The sequence below is a fragment of the Heptranchias perlo genome, chromosome 14 (assembly GCF_035084215.1).
Source record: "Heptranchias perlo isolate sHepPer1 chromosome 14, sHepPer1.hap1, whole genome shotgun sequence".
NCBI classification, from domain to species: Eukaryota; Metazoa; Chordata; class Chondrichthyes; order Hexanchiformes; family Hexanchidae; genus Heptranchias; species Heptranchias perlo.
Genome location: NC_090338.1, coordinates 60,906,235 through 60,925,032, shown reverse-complemented (window position 1 = coordinate 60,925,032; position 18,798 = coordinate 60,906,235). Strand labels below are relative to the sequence as shown.

The following is an 18,798-nucleotide window of genomic DNA, read 5'->3' as shown; positions in this document are numbered from 1 at the left end:
ACGGCACAAATAGAAGTAAATGGGTAGGATCTAATTGCCAATAGAGAGGTGGCTGCAGGATGATCAAGGCTGGGAACTGAATATCAAGGATATTCGACATTTAGGAAGGACAGGCAAAAAGGAAAAGGAGGTGAGGTCGGGCTGTTAATAAAGGATGAGATCAGTACAATAGTGAGAAAGGATCTTGGCTCAGAAGACCAAGATGTAGAATCAGTTTGGGTGGAGCTAATAAACAGCAAGGGGCAGAAAACATTGGTGGGAGTTGTTCATAGGCCAAACAGTGGTGGTAATGTAGGGCATGGTATAAAGCAGGAAATTAGAAGTGCATGTAACAAGGGTAATACAGTAATCATGGGGGACTTTAATCTACAGATAGATTGGGAAACCAAATTAGCATTAATACCATGGAGGACTAATTCCTGGAATGTATACGAGATGGTTTTCTAGATCAGTATGTTGAGGAACCAACTAGGGAACAGGCTATTTTAGATCTAGTATTGTGCAATGAGAAAGGGTTAATTAATAATCTTGTGCCAAAGGAGCCCTTAGGGAAGAGGGACCATAATATGATAGAATTCTTCATTAAGTTTGAAACGGATGTAGTTCAATCTGAAACTAGGGTCTTAAATCTAAACAAAGGCAACTACGAAGGTATGAAGTGCAAGCTGGCTGTGGTTGATTGGGGAACTACATTAAAAGGTATGACGGTAGACAGGCAATGGCTAGCATTTAAAGAATTAATACATTATTTGCAACAAATATATATTCCTTTAAGGCACAAAAACCCAACAGGAAAAGTGGTCCAACCATGGCTAACAAGAGAAATTAAAGACAGTATTAAATCAAAGAGGCATATAAAGTTGCCAGAAAAAGCCTGAGGATTGGCAGCATTTTAGAATTCAGCAAAGGAGGATCAAGAAATTGATAAAGAAAGGGAAAAATAGAATATGAGAGTAAACCAGCGAGAAACATAAAAATGGAGACTGTAAAAGCTTCTATTAGGTATGTAAAAAGGAAAAGACTGGCGAAGGCAAATGTGGGTCCCTTACAGAGATGGGAGAATTTATAATGGGGAATAAGGAAATGGCAGAGAAATTAAACAAATACTTTGTGTCTGTCTTCACAGAAGACGACACAAAGAACTTCCCAGGAATACTAGAGAACCAAGGGTCTGGCGAGAATGAGGAACTGAAAAAAATTATTAGTAAAAAAATAGTACTGGAGAAATAAATGGGGCTAAAAGTTGATAAAGCCAAGGACCTGATAATTTACATCCCAGGGTTTTGAAAGAGGTGGCTATAGAGATTGTGGATGCATTGGTTGTCATCTTCCAAAATTCAATGGATTCTGGAACTATTCCTGCAGATTGGAGGGTAGCAAATGTAACCCCACTATTTAAGAAAGGAGGGAGAGAGAAAACAGGGAACTACAGACCTGTTAGCCTGACATCAGTAGTAGGGAAAATGCTAGAATCTATTATAAAGGATGTGATAACAGGACACTTAGAAAATAATAATAGGATTTGGCAGAGTCAACATGGATTTATGAAAGGGAAATCATGTTTTGACAAACCTCTTGGAGTTCTTTGAGGAACTAGTAGAATAGATAAGGAGGAACCAGTGGATGTGGTGTATTTGGATTTTCAGAAGGCTTTCGATAAGGTCCCACACAGGAGGTTGGTGAACAAAGTTAGAGTGCATGGAATTGGGGATAATATACTGGCATGGATTTAGAACTGGTTAAAAGACAGAAAACAGAGAGCAGGAATAAACGGGTCTTTTGCAGCTTGGCAGACTGTGACAAGTGGGGTACCGCAGGGATCGGTGCTTGGGCCCCAGCTATTCACAATCTATATCAATGATTTGGATGAGGGAACCAAATGTAATATTTCCAAGTTTGCTGATGACATAAAACTAGGTGGGAAAGGGAGTTGTGAGGAGGATGCAAAGAGGCTTCAAGGGGATATAGGCAGGCTAAGTGAGTGGGCAAGAACATGGCAGATGGAATACAATATGGAAAAATGTGAAGTTATCCATTTTGGTAGGAAAAACAGAAATGCAGAGTATTTTTTAAAATGGTGAAAGATTGGGAAATGTTGATCTTCAAAGGGACCTGGGTGTCCTTGTATATGAGTCACTGAAAGCGAACATGCAGGTGCAGCAAGCAATTAGGAAGGCAAATAGTATGTTGGCCTTTATTTCAAGAGGATTTGAGTGCAGGAGTAAAAATGTCTTTACTGCAATTATATAGGGCCTTGAGACCGCACCTGGAGTATTGTGTACAATATTGGACCCCTTACCTAAAAGATATACTTGCCATAGAGGGAGTGCAACGAAGGTTCACCAGACTGAGATGGCGGGATTGTCGTATGAGGAGAGATTGAGTAGACTAGGCCTGTATTCTCTAGAGTTTAGAAGAATGAGAGGTGATCTCATTGAAACAAATAAAATTCTTACAGGGCTTGACGGGGTAGATGCAAGGAGGATGTTTCCCCTGGCTTGGGAGTCTAGAACCAGGGGTCACAGTCTCAGAATAAGGGGTCGGCCATTTAGGACTGAGGTGAGGAGAAATTTCTTCACTCAGAGTCAGAGAGTCATAGAGTTATACAGCACGGATAGAGGCCCTTCGGCCCATCGTGTCCACGCCGGCCATCAAGCCCAGTCTAATCTAGTCCCATATTCCAGCATTTGGTCCGTAGCCTTGTATGCTATGGCATTTCAAGTGCTCATCCAAATGCTTCTTGAATGTTGTGAGGGTTCCTGCCTCCACAACCCTCTCAGGCAGTGAGTTCCAGACTCCAACCACCCTCTGGGTGAAAAAGTTCTCTCTCAAATCCCCTCTAAACCTCCCGCCTTTTACCTTGAATCTATGCCCCCTTGTTATAGAACCCTCAACGAAGGGAAAAAGCTCCTCATTATCCATCCTATCTATGCCCCTCATAATTTTGTACACCTCAATCATGTCCCCCCTCAGCCTCCTCTGCTCCAAGGAAAACAAACCCAATCTTCCCAGTCTCTCTTCATAGCTGAAGCGCTCCAGCCCTGGTAACATCCTGGTAAATCTCCTCTGCACCCTCTCCAAAGCGATCACATCCTTCCTGTAGTGCGGCGACCAGAACTGCACACAGTACTCCAGCTGTGGCCTAACCAGTGTTTTATACAGCTCCATCATAACCTCCTTGCTCTTATATTCTATGCCTCGGCTAATAAAGGCAAGTATCCCATATGCCTTCTTTACCACCTTATCTACCTGTTCCGCCGCCTTCAGGGATCTGTGAACTTGCACACCAAGATCCCTCTGACCCTCTGTCTTGCCTAGGGTCTTCCCATTCATTGTGTATTCCCTTGCCTTGTTAGTCCCTCTAAAGTGCATCACCTCGCACTTTTCCGGGTTAAATTCCATTTGCCACTGTTCCGCCCATCTGACCAACCCATCTATATCGTCCTGCAGACTGAGGCTATCCTCCTCGCTATTTACCACCCTACCAATTTTTGTATCATCAGCGAACTTACTGATCATACCTTTTACATTCATATCCAAGTCGTTAATGTAGACCACAAACAGCAAGGGCCCCAGCACAGATCCCTGTGGTACCCCACTGGCCACAGGCTTCCAGTCACAAAAACAACCTTCGACCATCACCCTCTGCCTTCTGCCACTAAGCCAGTTTTGTATCCAAAGTGCCAAGGCACCCTGGACTCCATGGGCTCGTACCTTCTTGACCAGTCTCCTGTGCGGGACTTTATCGAAGGCCTTACTGAAATCCATGTATACCACATCCACTGCGTTACCCTCATCCACACGCCTAGTCACCCCCTCAAAAAATTCAATCAAATTAGTCAGACATGATCTTCCCTTGACAAAGCCATGTTGACTATCCCTGATTAATCCTTGCTTCTCCAAGTGGAGACTAATTTTGTCCTTCAGAATTTTTTCCAATAATTTTCCTACCACTGATGTTAGGCTCACTGGCCTGTAGTTCCCCGGTTTTTCCCTACTCCCCTTCTTGAATAATGGTACTACATTAGCGGTTCTCCAGTCCTCTGGCACATCCCCTGTGGCCAGAGAGGTTCTGAATATATGTGTTAGAGCCCCCGCAATCTCCTCCTTTGCCTCACACAGAGGGTGGTGAATCTTTGGAATTCTCCACCCCAGAGCGCTGTGGAGGCTCAGTCATTGAGTACATTCAAAACAGAGATCAATAGATTTCTAGATATAAAAGGCATCAAGGGATATGGGGATGGTGCAGGAAAATGGCATTGAGGTAGATGATCAGCCATGATCTTGTTGAATGGCAGAGCAGGCTCGAGGGGCTGGATGGCCTACTCTTGCTCCTATTGCTTATGAATCCTATGGCAGTATTGGAAGTAGAGTGGGGAGTCCTTCCTGTATCCTGGTCAACACTCCTCACTCAATCAACAGCTTTGGAAATTCATTTGTGGAATCTTTGCTTAGTCACTGCACTTTAAAGTAATTGTATGTAAATCACTTTAAGGTGTTCAAGTACCTTGGGACGTCTTACTACGTTAAAGGCACTATATAAATACAAATTGTTGTTGTTGATGATGATGATGATGATGATGATGATGATGATGATGATGATAAAAGAAATAAGGTGCTGTATAAATTCAAATTGCCTCAATGGCATATGGGAACACCACCACCTGCACGTTCCCCTCCAAGTCTCACACCATTCTGACTTGGAAATATATCGCCATTCCTTCATCGTCACTGGGTCAAAATCCTGGAACTCCTGACCTAACAGCACTGTGGGAGAACCTTCACCACACGGACTGCAGTGGTTCAAGGCGGCGGCTCACCATCACCTTCTCAAGGGCAATTAGGGATGGGCAATAAATGCTGGCCTTGTCAGCAATGCCCACATCGCATGAAGCCATTTTTTAAAATGGCATTAGTGGGTAAATGCATCGTATGGTGCTGGGATTTACACACAAAAGATCCTAGGTTCTGTTTATGCTCAGATGTTTGGATACTACAATTGAACCCAACACCCCTCAGCTAAGGGAAAGGGGAGAACACAGTAAGAGGTTCTTGTTCCTGATCACTACAATGGGTCTGTGGCATCCAGATGCCCCCTCGTGATCAAACAACCTTCTGAAATTACTTGCGAGGAGACAAAGTTTACACTAAACAGCTGACAATAGACAACTCTCGAGGTTAATGTTGGAGCATGTGTTTGGCAGAGTAAACCAACCCAACATCTAACCTTAAGGCAGCGTAGAGGGAGCTTTACTCTGCATCTAACCTGTTCTGCACCTTTCCTGTAAATTCATGATAATGGGTGCAAATGTTATTCAATTCCTTGGAGCTGACCTGCCTCAGATAGTTTAGTACAAAAATGTATCAAAAATAAATAAAATGGCCATTATTTAGCTGAAGCACGTCTCTTACGATCTGCTTGTCACAGATTGTTGGGACAATACCTCAACGGGTCTCTCTTGTTGCCCAAACTGATAGTCCAGCCCGAGTGATGCAATTCATAATAGTTACAAACTGCTAATGATATGCACTGGTTCTAATTTTATTATGCCCTGGATTCCCCCATCATAGGAAATAGATTCTCTTTATCTACCCTATCAAATCCTTTTATCATTTTGCACAACTCAATTAGATCAGCCCTCAACTTTCTAAACAAAGGAATACAAACCAAGTTAATGCAACCTTTCGTCAAAATATAGCACTTTAACCCCGGGTATCATTGTGGCGAATCTGCGCTGCACCCCATCCAATGTCAATATATCTTTCCTGGGGTGTAGTGCCCAAAACTGAATGCAGTCCTCCAGATGGGGTCTAATCGGAGCTCTGTACAACTGAAGCATCAGTTCCTTCCCTTTGCATTCCAGTCCCCTTGAGATAAAGGCCAACATTCCATCAGCCTTCATGATTACTTTTTGTACCTGTCCACTAGCTTTTAGTTTCTGATCTGCCTGCAAGTTTTGAGAGCCCAATGAATTTAAAGAGCTGAATTTTAGCTGTTCTCCTTTCAATGAGGGGGTTGCTCCAGCTTTGCACTGAAGTGGCTATGTATCCATCTCTAGATCCATCATACAGTTTCAAAAGACCAGGAAGATCCTGGTTCCATTCCTAGTCTCTTTTTTGGGTGCCTACAATTGGCTGCTGGATCTCTGGGTAAGGAGAAAAAATCATTAAGGTTCCTATTCCTGATCACCATTTTGCTGAAAGCGTAGTTGTGTGGACAGTGAGTCAGATTCTGTTGTGATGACCCCCCCCACCTCCCAATTTTCTCCTACAAGCTCTGTTAGCTTACTCACTCTGCACGAAAACAAGGGATTGGGGGGACGGGACAATACACCTGCTAGAGTTGCTGCTTTCACGAAAGATAGGGGAGAAATCTGAAAGGAAAAGTGGAGAGCTTCCCCCACCCCCCCTAAACCATTTACTGCTCCTCCAGCAGCCATTTCCAGAGTCCTAATTAGCTTGATTTCTTGATCAGTATTGCTGACGGTTCAAGGGAAAAGGCAGGTGCTGGTTTAACTGAAGGAAGCACAGATCTGTTTGCTCTTGGCACAGTTTCCTGAGGAGCTTTATCAAAAGTTTGACTTTATAGTTTCACTTTTATAGTGAGCAAAGGTTGTAGTGAAATGATAAATGTGGCTGGACCCAGATGGTACATCACAGGTGTATAGTTTGTTTTAATTTGTGTTGTGTTGTACTGGAAGCTTCAGACCAGTGAAATGCAGAATTTTCTAAGTTCAGCTATATGAGCTGTTTGATGTTTTTTTAAAACTGTATACAAACTGGAACAGTGTTGGGGCTTATGCATCCCATCAAAACCCAGTCTCTGCTGATGCCTCCAAACACAATTCCTGGATGGCATATTGCTGATCAAGGCCAGATCCTTAAGAAGCTAGAGTGAGGGGGAAAGTCTTCAGGACTGGGGACTACTTAGTGACAAAATATAGAGTACTCACTCCTTCAATAGTGAGCTAGGCTGTTTAGCCATCCTAGTTAGGGAGGATTGGTTTTATATTTTTGTTGGAGGGGGGTGGGAAAGTGATGAAAATTAAAGAAATATTACTTTTGTCCTACGAGACTGTTAGAGCATCAGCCAATGGCTCAGTGGTAGTGCTCTCGCCTCGGAGTCTGAAGGTTGTGGGCTTAAGTCCCACACCAGACACTTGAGCACATGATCTAGATTGACACTTTAGTGCAGTTCGGAGGTGTAGTCTTTGAGATTAGACGTTAAACTGAAGCCCCGCCTGCCCTCTCAGGTGGACATAAAAGATCCCACTGCACTATTTCGTAGAAGAGCAGGGCAGTCCTCCCCAATGTCCTAGCCAATATTTATTCCTTAACCAACATCACGAACACAGATTATCTGGTCATTATCTCATTGCTGTTTGTGGGACCTTGTTTCCTGCATTACAACAGTGACTACACTTCAAAAGTAATTCATTGGCTGTAAAGCGCTTTGGGGAATCCTGATATCGTGAAAGGCTCTATATAAATGTATATCCTCCCTCTTTCTTGGTTAATGCGGTGCTCAGAGATGGACGGACGAGAAGAGATGGTTTACCCCCTTTTCTTTTTACTTTTGGCAGAACAGCAGAAATCTGGTAAAGGTTAACTAATCACCTTTTCAGTTGAGAAATGGTACATGGCCTTGGAGAAGAGGTATGAAGGTAGATATCCGCCATCTTATTCTGTGGCCCTGCTAGTGGCACAGCCCACAGATTTATGGAATTCAATTCGCATCAGGGTATGTATTCATCGCATTGAGGCAAAAGTCCAATGAGCCAACTCTGCCTCACTTGTTAACAGCAGGGCAGTCACAAAGTCAGTCTATATTTTCACAACATTGCTGTGTACTCAGCCTTTCAAGACCAAGCATACACTGCTCGATGTAAGAGTCCCTGTTTATCTGTCAGGTATCACCTGCAGGATTTTATGTTCTGTACACCTAGACTTTCCTCAAGTGAGCTTCCCACGCTACAAAAGGTGGCATTAGTCTCTAATGCAAATTATTGCAAAGGAGACAGTGGCTGAAGCCACCACTGCAGGGCTGCATTGAAGATCTCGCAGTAACAAGTGCAGGGTGTTAATGTGCAAAAAGATTCAGATAGTTCTGCATGTATGATGCTTGTGAGCCTATTGATATTGCTGCGCTTGTATCCCACCTAATTGTGGAGCTTTCTTCTTGGATTGCAGCTGATCTGTCCAGCACAAGGAAGATGATGTGCTTCCCTATTCTATGAAAGGCAGATCTTACATCAGGCACAATTGGGATTTCACTCACTTGATCTCAAATTCTGGATATTCCATGTTCTAGGACCATTCCCTCTGCAGAAGACATTACCAACCAGTTATCCCATACAGCCAAGTGTTTGGAGAGTGAGCGAGCAACGGTCAAATCAAGTCCATATTTTACACAGTTTTAACAGCCTCAACAGCAGCAGTTTCAACACAGCAACTGCCATTAACACGTTCAAATTTGGGTCATGTAACCAGGGTGGATGATGTCTTCTGTTTCAGCAAACTATTCTCCAAGACTTTGCCAAGCCTGTGCTTGTTGTCAAAAACATATGCTTGCAAATACATTACTTTTCACAAAATAAGAGCTTTCACTTCCTCCAGTATGCACACATTTCTATAGATAGAACTTGATGTGATCTTACTGGTTTTCATATCTAAATCACTCAGTTTTTAACCACAGCTCAATAAGCAGGATGACAGTGAGATACAGTTTCTCAATTAGAATTCCGCAACAAGAATTAGGTAGGGGCAGGGGAAATCCCCTTCTCTTGGGACAATGAAGCGCCCTGACCACTCTGCCTCCTCATTATTATTCAGCCCTGTCAATTTTAAACACCAATGCCCCTAATAATCCAAAACCACCTTGCTTGCTCCAACCACAGGAAGTTACACCGGTGCCACACCTTCTTTACACACAAGTCTGTATAATACAGATTAATCAGATAAACACAAATCAAGTGCTTGGATCAGCAACAATGTTGGAACGCAGCACAGCTCGTTTGGTATCCTCTGGGTTGTTGTATTGTGAGGGGAGGGGAAGGAGGAGAAAGAGAAATGAGAGCAGTAAATCAGCATTTCACAAGTAATAAAAGGCATTTGCTGAAAATAATCCGTTGCTCGTTTTTTCGCATGCATATCAAGAAAATCTCAGTTAATAAAACTATCTTGGTGTTCTCCCAATGGCTCAGTTGGTTAAGGATACAAGTAGCTGAGGCAGAAAGACCAGGACGGTCCCAGGTTTGTTTCCCAATGCGTGCAGAGTTGGCGAATCTCAGCTGGGGTACCAATATGGGCATTACAATTGGCCTCAGCACACCTGGGACAGGGAGTGGAGGTGAAAAAGGAGAGAAAGAAAATCAGCCAAAGTTCTTATTCCTGATCAGTATTCAGTAACCCCTGCTTTTGTTGGCTCAGTTAGATATGTCTGGAAACCATCACCATTCTTAATAGTTTCTAAACCAAGCTACTGAGAAATTTACATAGTTGCAGCTTGTGTTTGCCTGATGAGGAATACACATCTTCTCCCCAGAGGAACACAGATAAGCCCAGAAACCAGGTGCAGGTTGGCAAGAACCAAGAATTGAGGAACCAAAGTTTGTGCAGGAATACTGTAAATGTTTGAGTAGCTAAGACTGCACTGATAATCTTCCTACTGCTTATCCAGCTGGGATCACACTGCTGGTTAGGGCTTTGGCTTGCAGTTAGCGGGAGCAAAGGAGGTCCCCTTAGGACCATTCGATCCCACTCAACTCAGACACCGCAATTACCTTCACCCACATACCCCCACCCCGAAGATGGAGTCACTAGTTGGTCATGAGACAACTGAAGTGTGGATTTGAACCCTTGCTAAGCAGACAGTAGCTACCAGCAACTTCTCCCACGCAGCATGCACAACTCATCATACGGGTGCAAGTGCATTGCCATCAACTACTGACCACAGCACAGACACACATTACACTCCACACTATTCCCCAGTTGGAGGTACAGAGCTTTATCAGTAACTGTTCTCTTGCAACCCATTCAAGTAAGCACTAAATCTTGAATGTATGACAATGTATTCATTTTACTTGGACTCTAGATCTTTTCAGCACCACTTGTCTCTAGCTTCAGATGTTTTCTCTTCAGCTACTTCCAGGTCAGTTAAAGAGTGGTGCGCCCCAGCCTCAAACTCAGAAGACCACTCCCTAATGCACCAGTGTAATATTTTCCCTTTCGCACACTAGCCATCCTTGCAGCCTCTCAGTGAGATTGGCAAGCAGGGATAGTGCTGTACTGAGAGTCTACGGCTATTAAGAACTAGATTGAGAAGTTGGACCCTTAACAGCTTGGCAGATAAAGGAGATTTTCATTCCATCCAGTCTGGGCTGGATCGAAGTCGAAGTCAGAGAGCTGGGAGGCAAGTCTAACCCAGTGCACCATCCAGTCCCCAAGAATCACTTTTTGATTTAAAAAAACATGAAAAGTGAAGAATTAGTATCAACTTTTACTTTTTTTAAAAAAAAAGCTAAAACAGCAAGTGCTGATCAAATTCAATTGCTGGGGAATAAAGCAGAGTTAGTGAGCCCAACAATGGCAACATACACACCTCTGAGGCACCCTGCAATGACCGACTCTACTGATGTTAATTCACTTCCCCAACATTGTTGGGCTCAGTAATTCCTCCCATCTGATATCTTGTCATCATCAGGACTTGCCATTTGAAAAACCAAGTCAAAAAAATTGAAAAAGACACAAACACACCACAAGAGGAAGATCTAAAAATGAAAATGTTCAATAGAACTTAAAATGACAATCAGACTCTGTCTTTAAAAGCCAGCTGAAAAGGTCAATCTGTGACTGGAGAAAAGGCATCATATCCCTTTCCATCAGTCCTGCCTTGGCTGCCAAATGGTGTACCTTTGTCTGTGAGGGAAATTATATGCATCTCAATTGTAAGTTTCATGAAAGGAAGACAACTGCATATGTCCTGGTGTCTTTGTACTCCCATTCCCTTGTTTCCACACTTTCAGCTTTAAAACTTGGAAGCTCAAAGCTTGTAACTCAGCGCCTGGACAGCAAGTTCCAGCACCCTCCTACTACTCCACTGCCTAATATTATGTGACTGCAGGAGGAATACTGCACAAGCTGCCTGCTCCTACGGTGTCTCTGAAGGGCAGCTTTAAAACATAAAAACCACAAAAACAAAATGACTAAGGGATCTATAGGTTATCATGTGACAAAAGGCAGCTTCAACTGGCCTAACAAAGACCTGGTTAGAACCAGAGGATAGTTATGGCCAGATTCAAAATATGGGATAGAAATAAATTTGGGAGATGGGAAAAGAAAAAATACTAGTATTATTAAGGGAGGGTCAATGTTATTCAAAAAGGAGATTTTGTTTTGTGCAATGGGAGAATTGGAGAAATCAAAGAAAACTGGCAATTGCTATAACTCAGCAAGCTGGGAGGAAACTATATTTTTACAAAATAAAAGTCCATCAGAGACACGTTGGATGATAATTAGTGGGTATTTTAATTATCATAAATTAAAATGGAATGGGTGCAGGAATAAGTAATCTTCCAAAAGGTCAGCTGTCAAGTTAGTACAGCCAGAATTTACTGTAAAAATAACGGTGAGGCTAATGGCACTCACTGTTACTTATGCGCAAATTGGACAGCCACTTCAGGCAAGGGCAGATGCACAATTAAACGTGAAAATCCGGAACTTGCTGTCAGAGAAGCACAATTCCGCCGCAGCTTTACGAAAACAGCATCTCGCTGTCTGACTCAAATATATTGAATGGTGTGGAGTTCCTGTATGGACTAAACTCGTCACAGAAAGTTGGGGCTTTTCCTTTTCAGTCTAAGTACCCTTTTTAATAGCGTGATATGTCTTAATTTGCCAAACAACCTCTCTGGCACTGAAAATTGACTCATTCCTTCAGCTTTTAATTGTTGCTGGAGATTTTAAAAAAACAAACAATTTAAATTTACTCTTTCTTTCTGTCTCTTAATCCAATCTTTCTTTCCCTCTCTTTATTTCGCTTTCTGTACCTGATTTGACATTGAATTCACTATTCTAACTTATATTTCCCGGTTCAGACTCTGCTCTGTTCATTAACGATTCTTCAATCTGACTGATTAAGGAGATACACAGTTGCTTGCCCTGTTCACACATGTCCCAGATGCCCTGTAGAGGGCACTGCGCTATTGGGATCTCTAACTTACAGCAACTTCCAGTGCAAAAGCTCATGGAAAGTGTGGGCAAGGGCAAGTCTGCCGCTCGTTTGTCGGCTACAGTAAATTCTGGCCCAAAATGGTAGTCAGACAGAGGACTTTTCCATCTTCCTGGGCCAATTCCAACCCAGTCCCCAAAACGCAAAAGGGTTAGGCTTTAATTCAATGTGTCACCCAGTCTGCATAAATACATGGGACTAACACTATTTTAAAACATTTACAGAATAGTGTTTTTTGCAGATAATCTACGAAGGAACAAGGTGTGTAGCAACAGCACAAAATTAGTCAACCAGGCCATGATCAGTAACCTGTAACTGACCTCTGAATGCAATCCAATGCCAGTGCATATGTGCAGACAATACTATGTGTATGGGAGGGAGCAATGTGGTCCTAGTGCAGAGTTCTCACTAACAGCCTTCATCATATCTCTGCAAGGTACAATAAGTAAATGTTTATGATGTTAAAAGAATTTTAAAAACTGGACCATAGCTTGTCAGCTATTGAGTGCTATGATAATATGTTTCAATCCCTGCATATATTCTGCAACTTAAAGGACATCATTAAGACTTGCTCACCAAGCAAACTAGTACAGCACTACCTACCCGTTGGTCTTAAGTGAAGAGGCAGCACATCTGAAAAAAAACATAAACCCACTCTTTTAAAGCACAGTTTGCACTGGAATCAGAGGCTTAATCCTACAGCATTTTTTTTATGTGCTTGAACCTTGCATATAGTTAGGGGGGTGGGGAGACGAACTTTCCACACTACTGGACAACACATTGCAAAACCAACTCGTAGCACCACAGAACAGAGACTCCAGTTTGACCCCGCACCTGACCGCTGTGTTCCTAATCTTGGCTCCACCGCTATAGTGCACAGATGTATGCCATTTTGGTACCAGCTGAAGAGTGGCATTGGTGAACACCTGGAAACAGGTCATCCACCCACAGGACGTGCATGATCTAGCAAGTCCTTATCTAATTACTTCTTTCCCAGGACCTCTAAACTGTGGAACTTTCTGCCTCCCTCAATCTTCCCTTTCTCCTACAATTCCTAGGCTTTTAAGACTGAAGCTTGGCGTTAACTAATCGCTACTTCCCTATTCATTTCTTTCCAGCTCTTTAACATTGGTGGTGTTTTGTATTGTACCATGGGCCTGGGCCCTTCCCTTAGATTTCAAAATTGAAGTCCTGTACAGTGAGGGGAAACAAAGAGTTTTCGTAAACTTAAAAAAGAATTACACAAAACTGTGGTCATTGCTACAACTGCAATGCAGTGACCTGTTCCGGTCTCAGATTAAACAGCATCCTTGCTCGGATAACAAGCCTGCTACAATCCTGAAGGGAAGCAATGAAGATCAACCTTTTCATAGATCATAAAAACTCTACAAATATAGGCTAGGTACGGTAGCAGAGAGTCAAGTAAGCGCACCTACCTGGTACGAACCGGTACGGGTTCCAGCAGCCACCTTTGTTTGTGTTCTCAGGCAGGGGCTGAAAGATCAAAGATGAAGGGAGATAGGTCTCAATATCTGTCACAAGGGACCAGTAAAGAATCAAAAAAAGTTTACTGACCAGGAAGAGATAGCTTACCTACTAATTTTTCAAATAATATGCATCTTCCACACAACATAGAAGTAGCCTAGCTAGATAGGTTCTGAGAAAACCATGTGCTGAGGAAGCACCAAACATCATGACATTGCAGAAAGGTTGCATGTGGTCGCCTACTCCTATTGTGTGTAAAGACCAGGAAATGCACCATCGTACCAATGTGTTACAAGCTGAAGCTAAACTGAAACTAATCAGTTAACACTAATGCCACCCCCCCAAAAAAAAACACACTACACCCTTGCAGGACATATGGATTAAATTGTGATGAGTGGAGGATACAAATCATTTGAATAATGAAGTCAACCCGAACAGACAGTCCACAGGATACTGAAGTAGTATATATTTATAAGGGGCCCTTGAATGGAGTCCTTGGGATAGGGAACGATGCTGCCAAGCCAGAATTTATTGGCCATCGCTAGTTGCCCATTAAAAGTCAACCACATAGTGTGGGACTGGAATCACAAGTAGGCCAGACCAGGTAGGGGTGGTAGGTTCCCTTGCTTTAAAGGAAATTAGTGAACCAGTTGGGTTTTTACAACAATCCAACAACTTCCATAGTTCTTTTTCTGATGCTAGCCACCAAATTACCAGCTATATTGAATTTAATTTCACGACTTGCCATTGTGGGATTTGAACTCACGATGGCTAGGTTGCCATTTTCTGTGGGTGGACTTTCCATGCCAATTCATCAGTTTTAAAATGCATGTACCATACAAGGGTTTCATTGTAGTCTTTTATGGATACTGTTCATTTTGGAGCTGATAATTTGCATAGGTCAATGACTATATCACATAAGGATCCAACCATAAGGAATCTTGTGGTTGAATAAAAACATCTGCTGTTGTCTATGTAAGATCCAGAAGAAGGCTTCCAATGTGAGATCAGTCTAACAATGCATCTTCTGGCAATTAATTAAGGTTTTTACCTCCACACCTGTGCAGTTTCCAACGACCGCAAGAAGATGGAAACATTCTAAAGCACACCTCTTGCTTGTGGAGTTATAGTCGGCCCAGGTACCAGCAGGATCTTGTTGACTCAGCAGAATCAATAGTTATATTCAGGAGTTCATGAAGTGTCCTGTGTGGTTACCTGGCATATAGCCCATGGAAGGACACTGCTTTTCCTCAAATATTTCTTCCTACAGTAAGAGCTTGTGGATCTCTCAGAGGGAGGAACTTTCAATGAAAATGATAAACAGGAACCAAGTAGAGATGGGGAGCTGGGAGTACAAATCCAGGCTCATTTCAAGGTGCTTATTTTATGTAATGGGTTTGGACACCTTCAAATGTCCCTCATGGGAGTATTTACACTTTGACTGTCCCCAGTGGAGTATAATCTGGTAGTTAACAGAAAACTAGGCTTGCTTCAGAACCCTTAAGCTGAGGGGTCACTGTCAGAGACTGATCGATACCATTTTGGAGGGATCAGGTGTAATCTGCCCTCAGTTTACACAGAATTGGCATCGATGAACTCTAGGCACCAAGGGGGCTCTCAGAACCAATGTATGTAGGCATTGTCTCAGCAGTGACTGATGCCATAGGCCACAGCACTGTAGGAAGCCAGCGTTTCCTCAACACCAATGGGCACTAGTGTGTATTTATCACTGGCTGACTGCTCATGGATGGATTTCTTGAACTCGCTGTATTCATCTATCTTGCTCTGAATATGGAAAACAAAATGCAGCCATTCCATGTGAATATGATGTCTGAATCCAAGGTAAATTTAGCAAGTAGCAGAGAGGCTGGAGACCTTGTCCCAGAATTTTGGAAAGTTCTAAAGTGAGGTATAAGAAAAGCATTTAAAAAGGAGTAAAAGTAGCAGCTTAGTGGTACAGGTCCTGGGGTTTTAATAGGATGACAGAATAGAAGATGACATGCGGTATTGAATATCAGCAAAGTCATGATGTTTTTTTTAAAAACATCAATGCTCAGAACATTGGTTCTGGGGAAACCAACAAACTAGGCTACACTCCTACTGCATGTAGAGAATGCAAAACAAAGGACTGGGTCAACAAAATAAATTCTCTGCATAATCGCCATTGTTCTTTGGTTACAACATGTTGACATACGTTACATTTGCAGAACACATGGGATACTATATCTCAAGTCAACAGTGGTGGTGGGTGAGCTTTACTGAATGGCTGATTCCAGGCAGTACCAGTAAAGCCAGTGTCTATTGCTGTGCTAATCTGGTGTGGCAGTCCCCGATTGGTTTTGGTTGCGCAACCAAAACCAAATTTCAGTTGGTCACAAAGTAGCAATAGAAATCCCAAGTGAGACTGCTGCTGAAGCATCCATGAGGACAAGTTAGTTCAGTGACTCCTGCTCCAATTAGTGGCATAAGAGCCATGAAGATTCAATATAGGCAGGTCAAGAGGAGGTACAACAGAATATTGATAATGAAATGTACTGTGGCACGACTGGTAGAATAGTTCCCTGATCTTGGCCACACCTTAATGGATAGAGTAAAATAAAACAAGTTTCTAGCAGCTAGGGAGTATTTCATGAATAAAACAGAAGAAAAAAATTGGCCTTCTGGTTTATTCGCCTCAAATCAGGTTAGATTAAAAAGGGTGAAAATCATAAATGATGTTTGGAATCTGAAAAATTGAGGATGAGTTGAAACAGTGAGGGGGTGGAGGCAGGAAGTCACAGCAAGTCAAAAAAACCAGTGCACTCAAATGAGACAGGCTAAGTGAACTAAAAGTGAATTAATATTTTTTTTAAATACAAAGATGAGGAACATGCCATGTGGCATAGGGTGGTGGGGGGCAGAATCTTTATTTTGCAAGCTTGAAGACAATGTTTGTGTTTTTAGGATTCCAATTAGGTTAAACCCACATTTAGCAATTACTTAGTTAGACTCAAGTCAAACAATTAGATTGTTTTTTGTCTTTTTAAAAAAAAGACAGGGAAAAAGATACAATCATATTTGCAATAGAAGCAAACTGTAAACCATTTTAACAGGGCATCACAATTCTTATGCCGATCTTAACTGCATATTGAATAGGAAATTAACGTTAACTTACAATCTCATTGCCCTTTTATTTAAAAAGCAATAAAGCCCTCAAGGGGTTAACATCCATTGGTTCCATGTTCCAAAGACCAACGCCAATGGATGCCTGATTGCTCAGTTTGTCGTTTATCAGAACAGGTTTATTTACTAGTGGAAAATCAAAAGCATTTAACTCTGCAGTTACCCTGAACACAACAAAGAGCTCAAAATATCCGAGCAGCCAAATAAAGCAGCATTTACTGTGGATAAGTGATTACCTATTCTTGCCCATGCCAGAATCTATAGACAGTCATCAATACACATGCCCCACAGTTACAAATTCAGTTCTGCCAGATATTTTCTCTGGTTCAGTGGAGTCAGTTGCTCCTGTATGTGAATCCCATGCCCCTCACGTACCAGAGGGGCCTCTCACTGCCCAATTTCTACTTATACAATCGCATCATCCAGGGGTGTGACAATAGTACTCCCTCTGAACTGAATATTCCTGTCTTTTGCAAATACCCCCATGTGCCTCTATGATCTTTTCGAAGGCAGACCAAGGTAAGGTGAGGTCAAATACGAATTTTCAAGTTGCTTTATTTCACAGCAAGTGAATAAAGAGAGCAACTGTAGAAGACTATGGTGGTGAGTAACTCAGTCCTTGTCTTACCCTCCTCAGGCCCAGATGAGGAGACAGAGTGTAATGTATCCAAGTTTGCTGACGATACGAAGCTAGGTGGGAAAGTAAGCTGTGAGGAGGACACAAAGAGGCTGCAAAGGGATGTAGACAGATTAAGTGAGTGGGTGAGAAGGTGGCACATGGAGTACAATGTGGGGAAATGTGAAATTATCCACTTTGGCAGGAAGAGTAGAAAAGCAGACTATGTTTTGAAAAGGTGAGACACTAAGAAATGTTGGTATTCAGAGGGATTTGGGTGTCCTTGCATAGTTAACATGCAGGTACAGCAAGCAATTAGGAAGGCAAATGGTAGGTTAGCCTTTATTGCAGGAGGTTGGAATATAAGAGTAAGGTGGTCTTGCTGCAATTATATAGGGCTCTGGTGAGACCACACCTGGAGTACTGGGTACAGTTTTGGTCTCCTTACCAAAGGAAGGATTTGCTTGTCTTAGAGGGGGGTGCAACAAAGGTTCACTAGATTAATTCCTGGGATGAGAGGGTTGTCCTATGGGGAGAGATTGAGTAGAATGGGCCTATATTCTCAGGAGTTTAGAAGAATGAGAGATGATCTCATTGAAATGTATAAAATTCTTAGATGGCTTGACAGGATAGACGCTGAGAGGCTGTTTCATCTGGCTGGACAGTCTAGAACTAGGGGGCATAGTCTCAGGATAAGAGGTGGGTGATTTAGGACTCGGATGAGGAGGAATTTCTTCACTCAGAGTTGTGAATCTTTGGAATTCTCTACCTCAGAGGTCTGAGGATGCTCGGTCATCGAATATATTCAAGACACAGATAGATTTTTGGACACTAAGGGAATCAAGGGCTATGAGGATAGGGTGGGAAAGTGGAGTTGAAGTCACAGATCAGCCATGATCTTATTGATTGGTGGAGCAGACTCGAAGGGCCCTATGGCCTACTCCTGCTCTTATTTCTTATGTTCTTAGAGGGCAGGGAAGAGCTGCTTGCCATTATGCAGTCTACACCTTCTGCAGTCAGGGGGTTAGTAAAAGGTCTAGGCTGTTGGACACCACAGTTTTCTTCTCCACCAGTCAGGATGAAGGAAAAAGAACCAGGACACTTGCCACCATGCACACTCCTCCTGCAGCCACGAGGGTGGTGGAGGGACATTTCATGATTACCTTTAGCAAAGGTTCCGCAAATGGCTGACCCAATCAACACAAGATCAAACGATAAAAGCATTACAGCTTCAACACATTACTGATTTTTCACAAAAATCCAATTTTAAAATCTGCACAGGATGAGGTAATTAGGCATTGCATAA

General features: G+C 42.6%; 1 protein-coding gene across 6 annotated transcripts in view; it reads right to left on the bottom strand.

Moving 5' to 3' along the window:
* Positions 1-18,798, bottom strand: part of fam53c (family with sequence similarity 53 member C) — a 79,619-nt gene that overhangs the window by 58,616 nt on the left and 2,205 nt on the right. For 3 of the 6 annotated variants that reach the window (XR_010965698.1, XM_067996492.1, XM_067996494.1), the window contains exons 2-3: positions 13,666-13,723; positions 12,833-12,862 (exon numbers count right to left, since the gene is read on the bottom strand). The exons of 1 other annotated variant lie outside the window; for it this stretch is intronic. Coding sequence is in view for 3 of the 5 variants with exons in the window: in XM_067996492.1 (XP_067852593.1) it covers positions 12,833-12,862; positions 13,666-13,723 (88 nt within the window). In the remaining 2 variants the exon portion in view is untranslated. Of the gene's footprint in view, positions 1-12,832; positions 12,863-13,665; positions 13,762-18,798 lie in introns of all 6 variants that reach the window. 2 more of the 6 variants (XM_067996493.1, XM_067996495.1) reach the window with 2 other exon arrangements.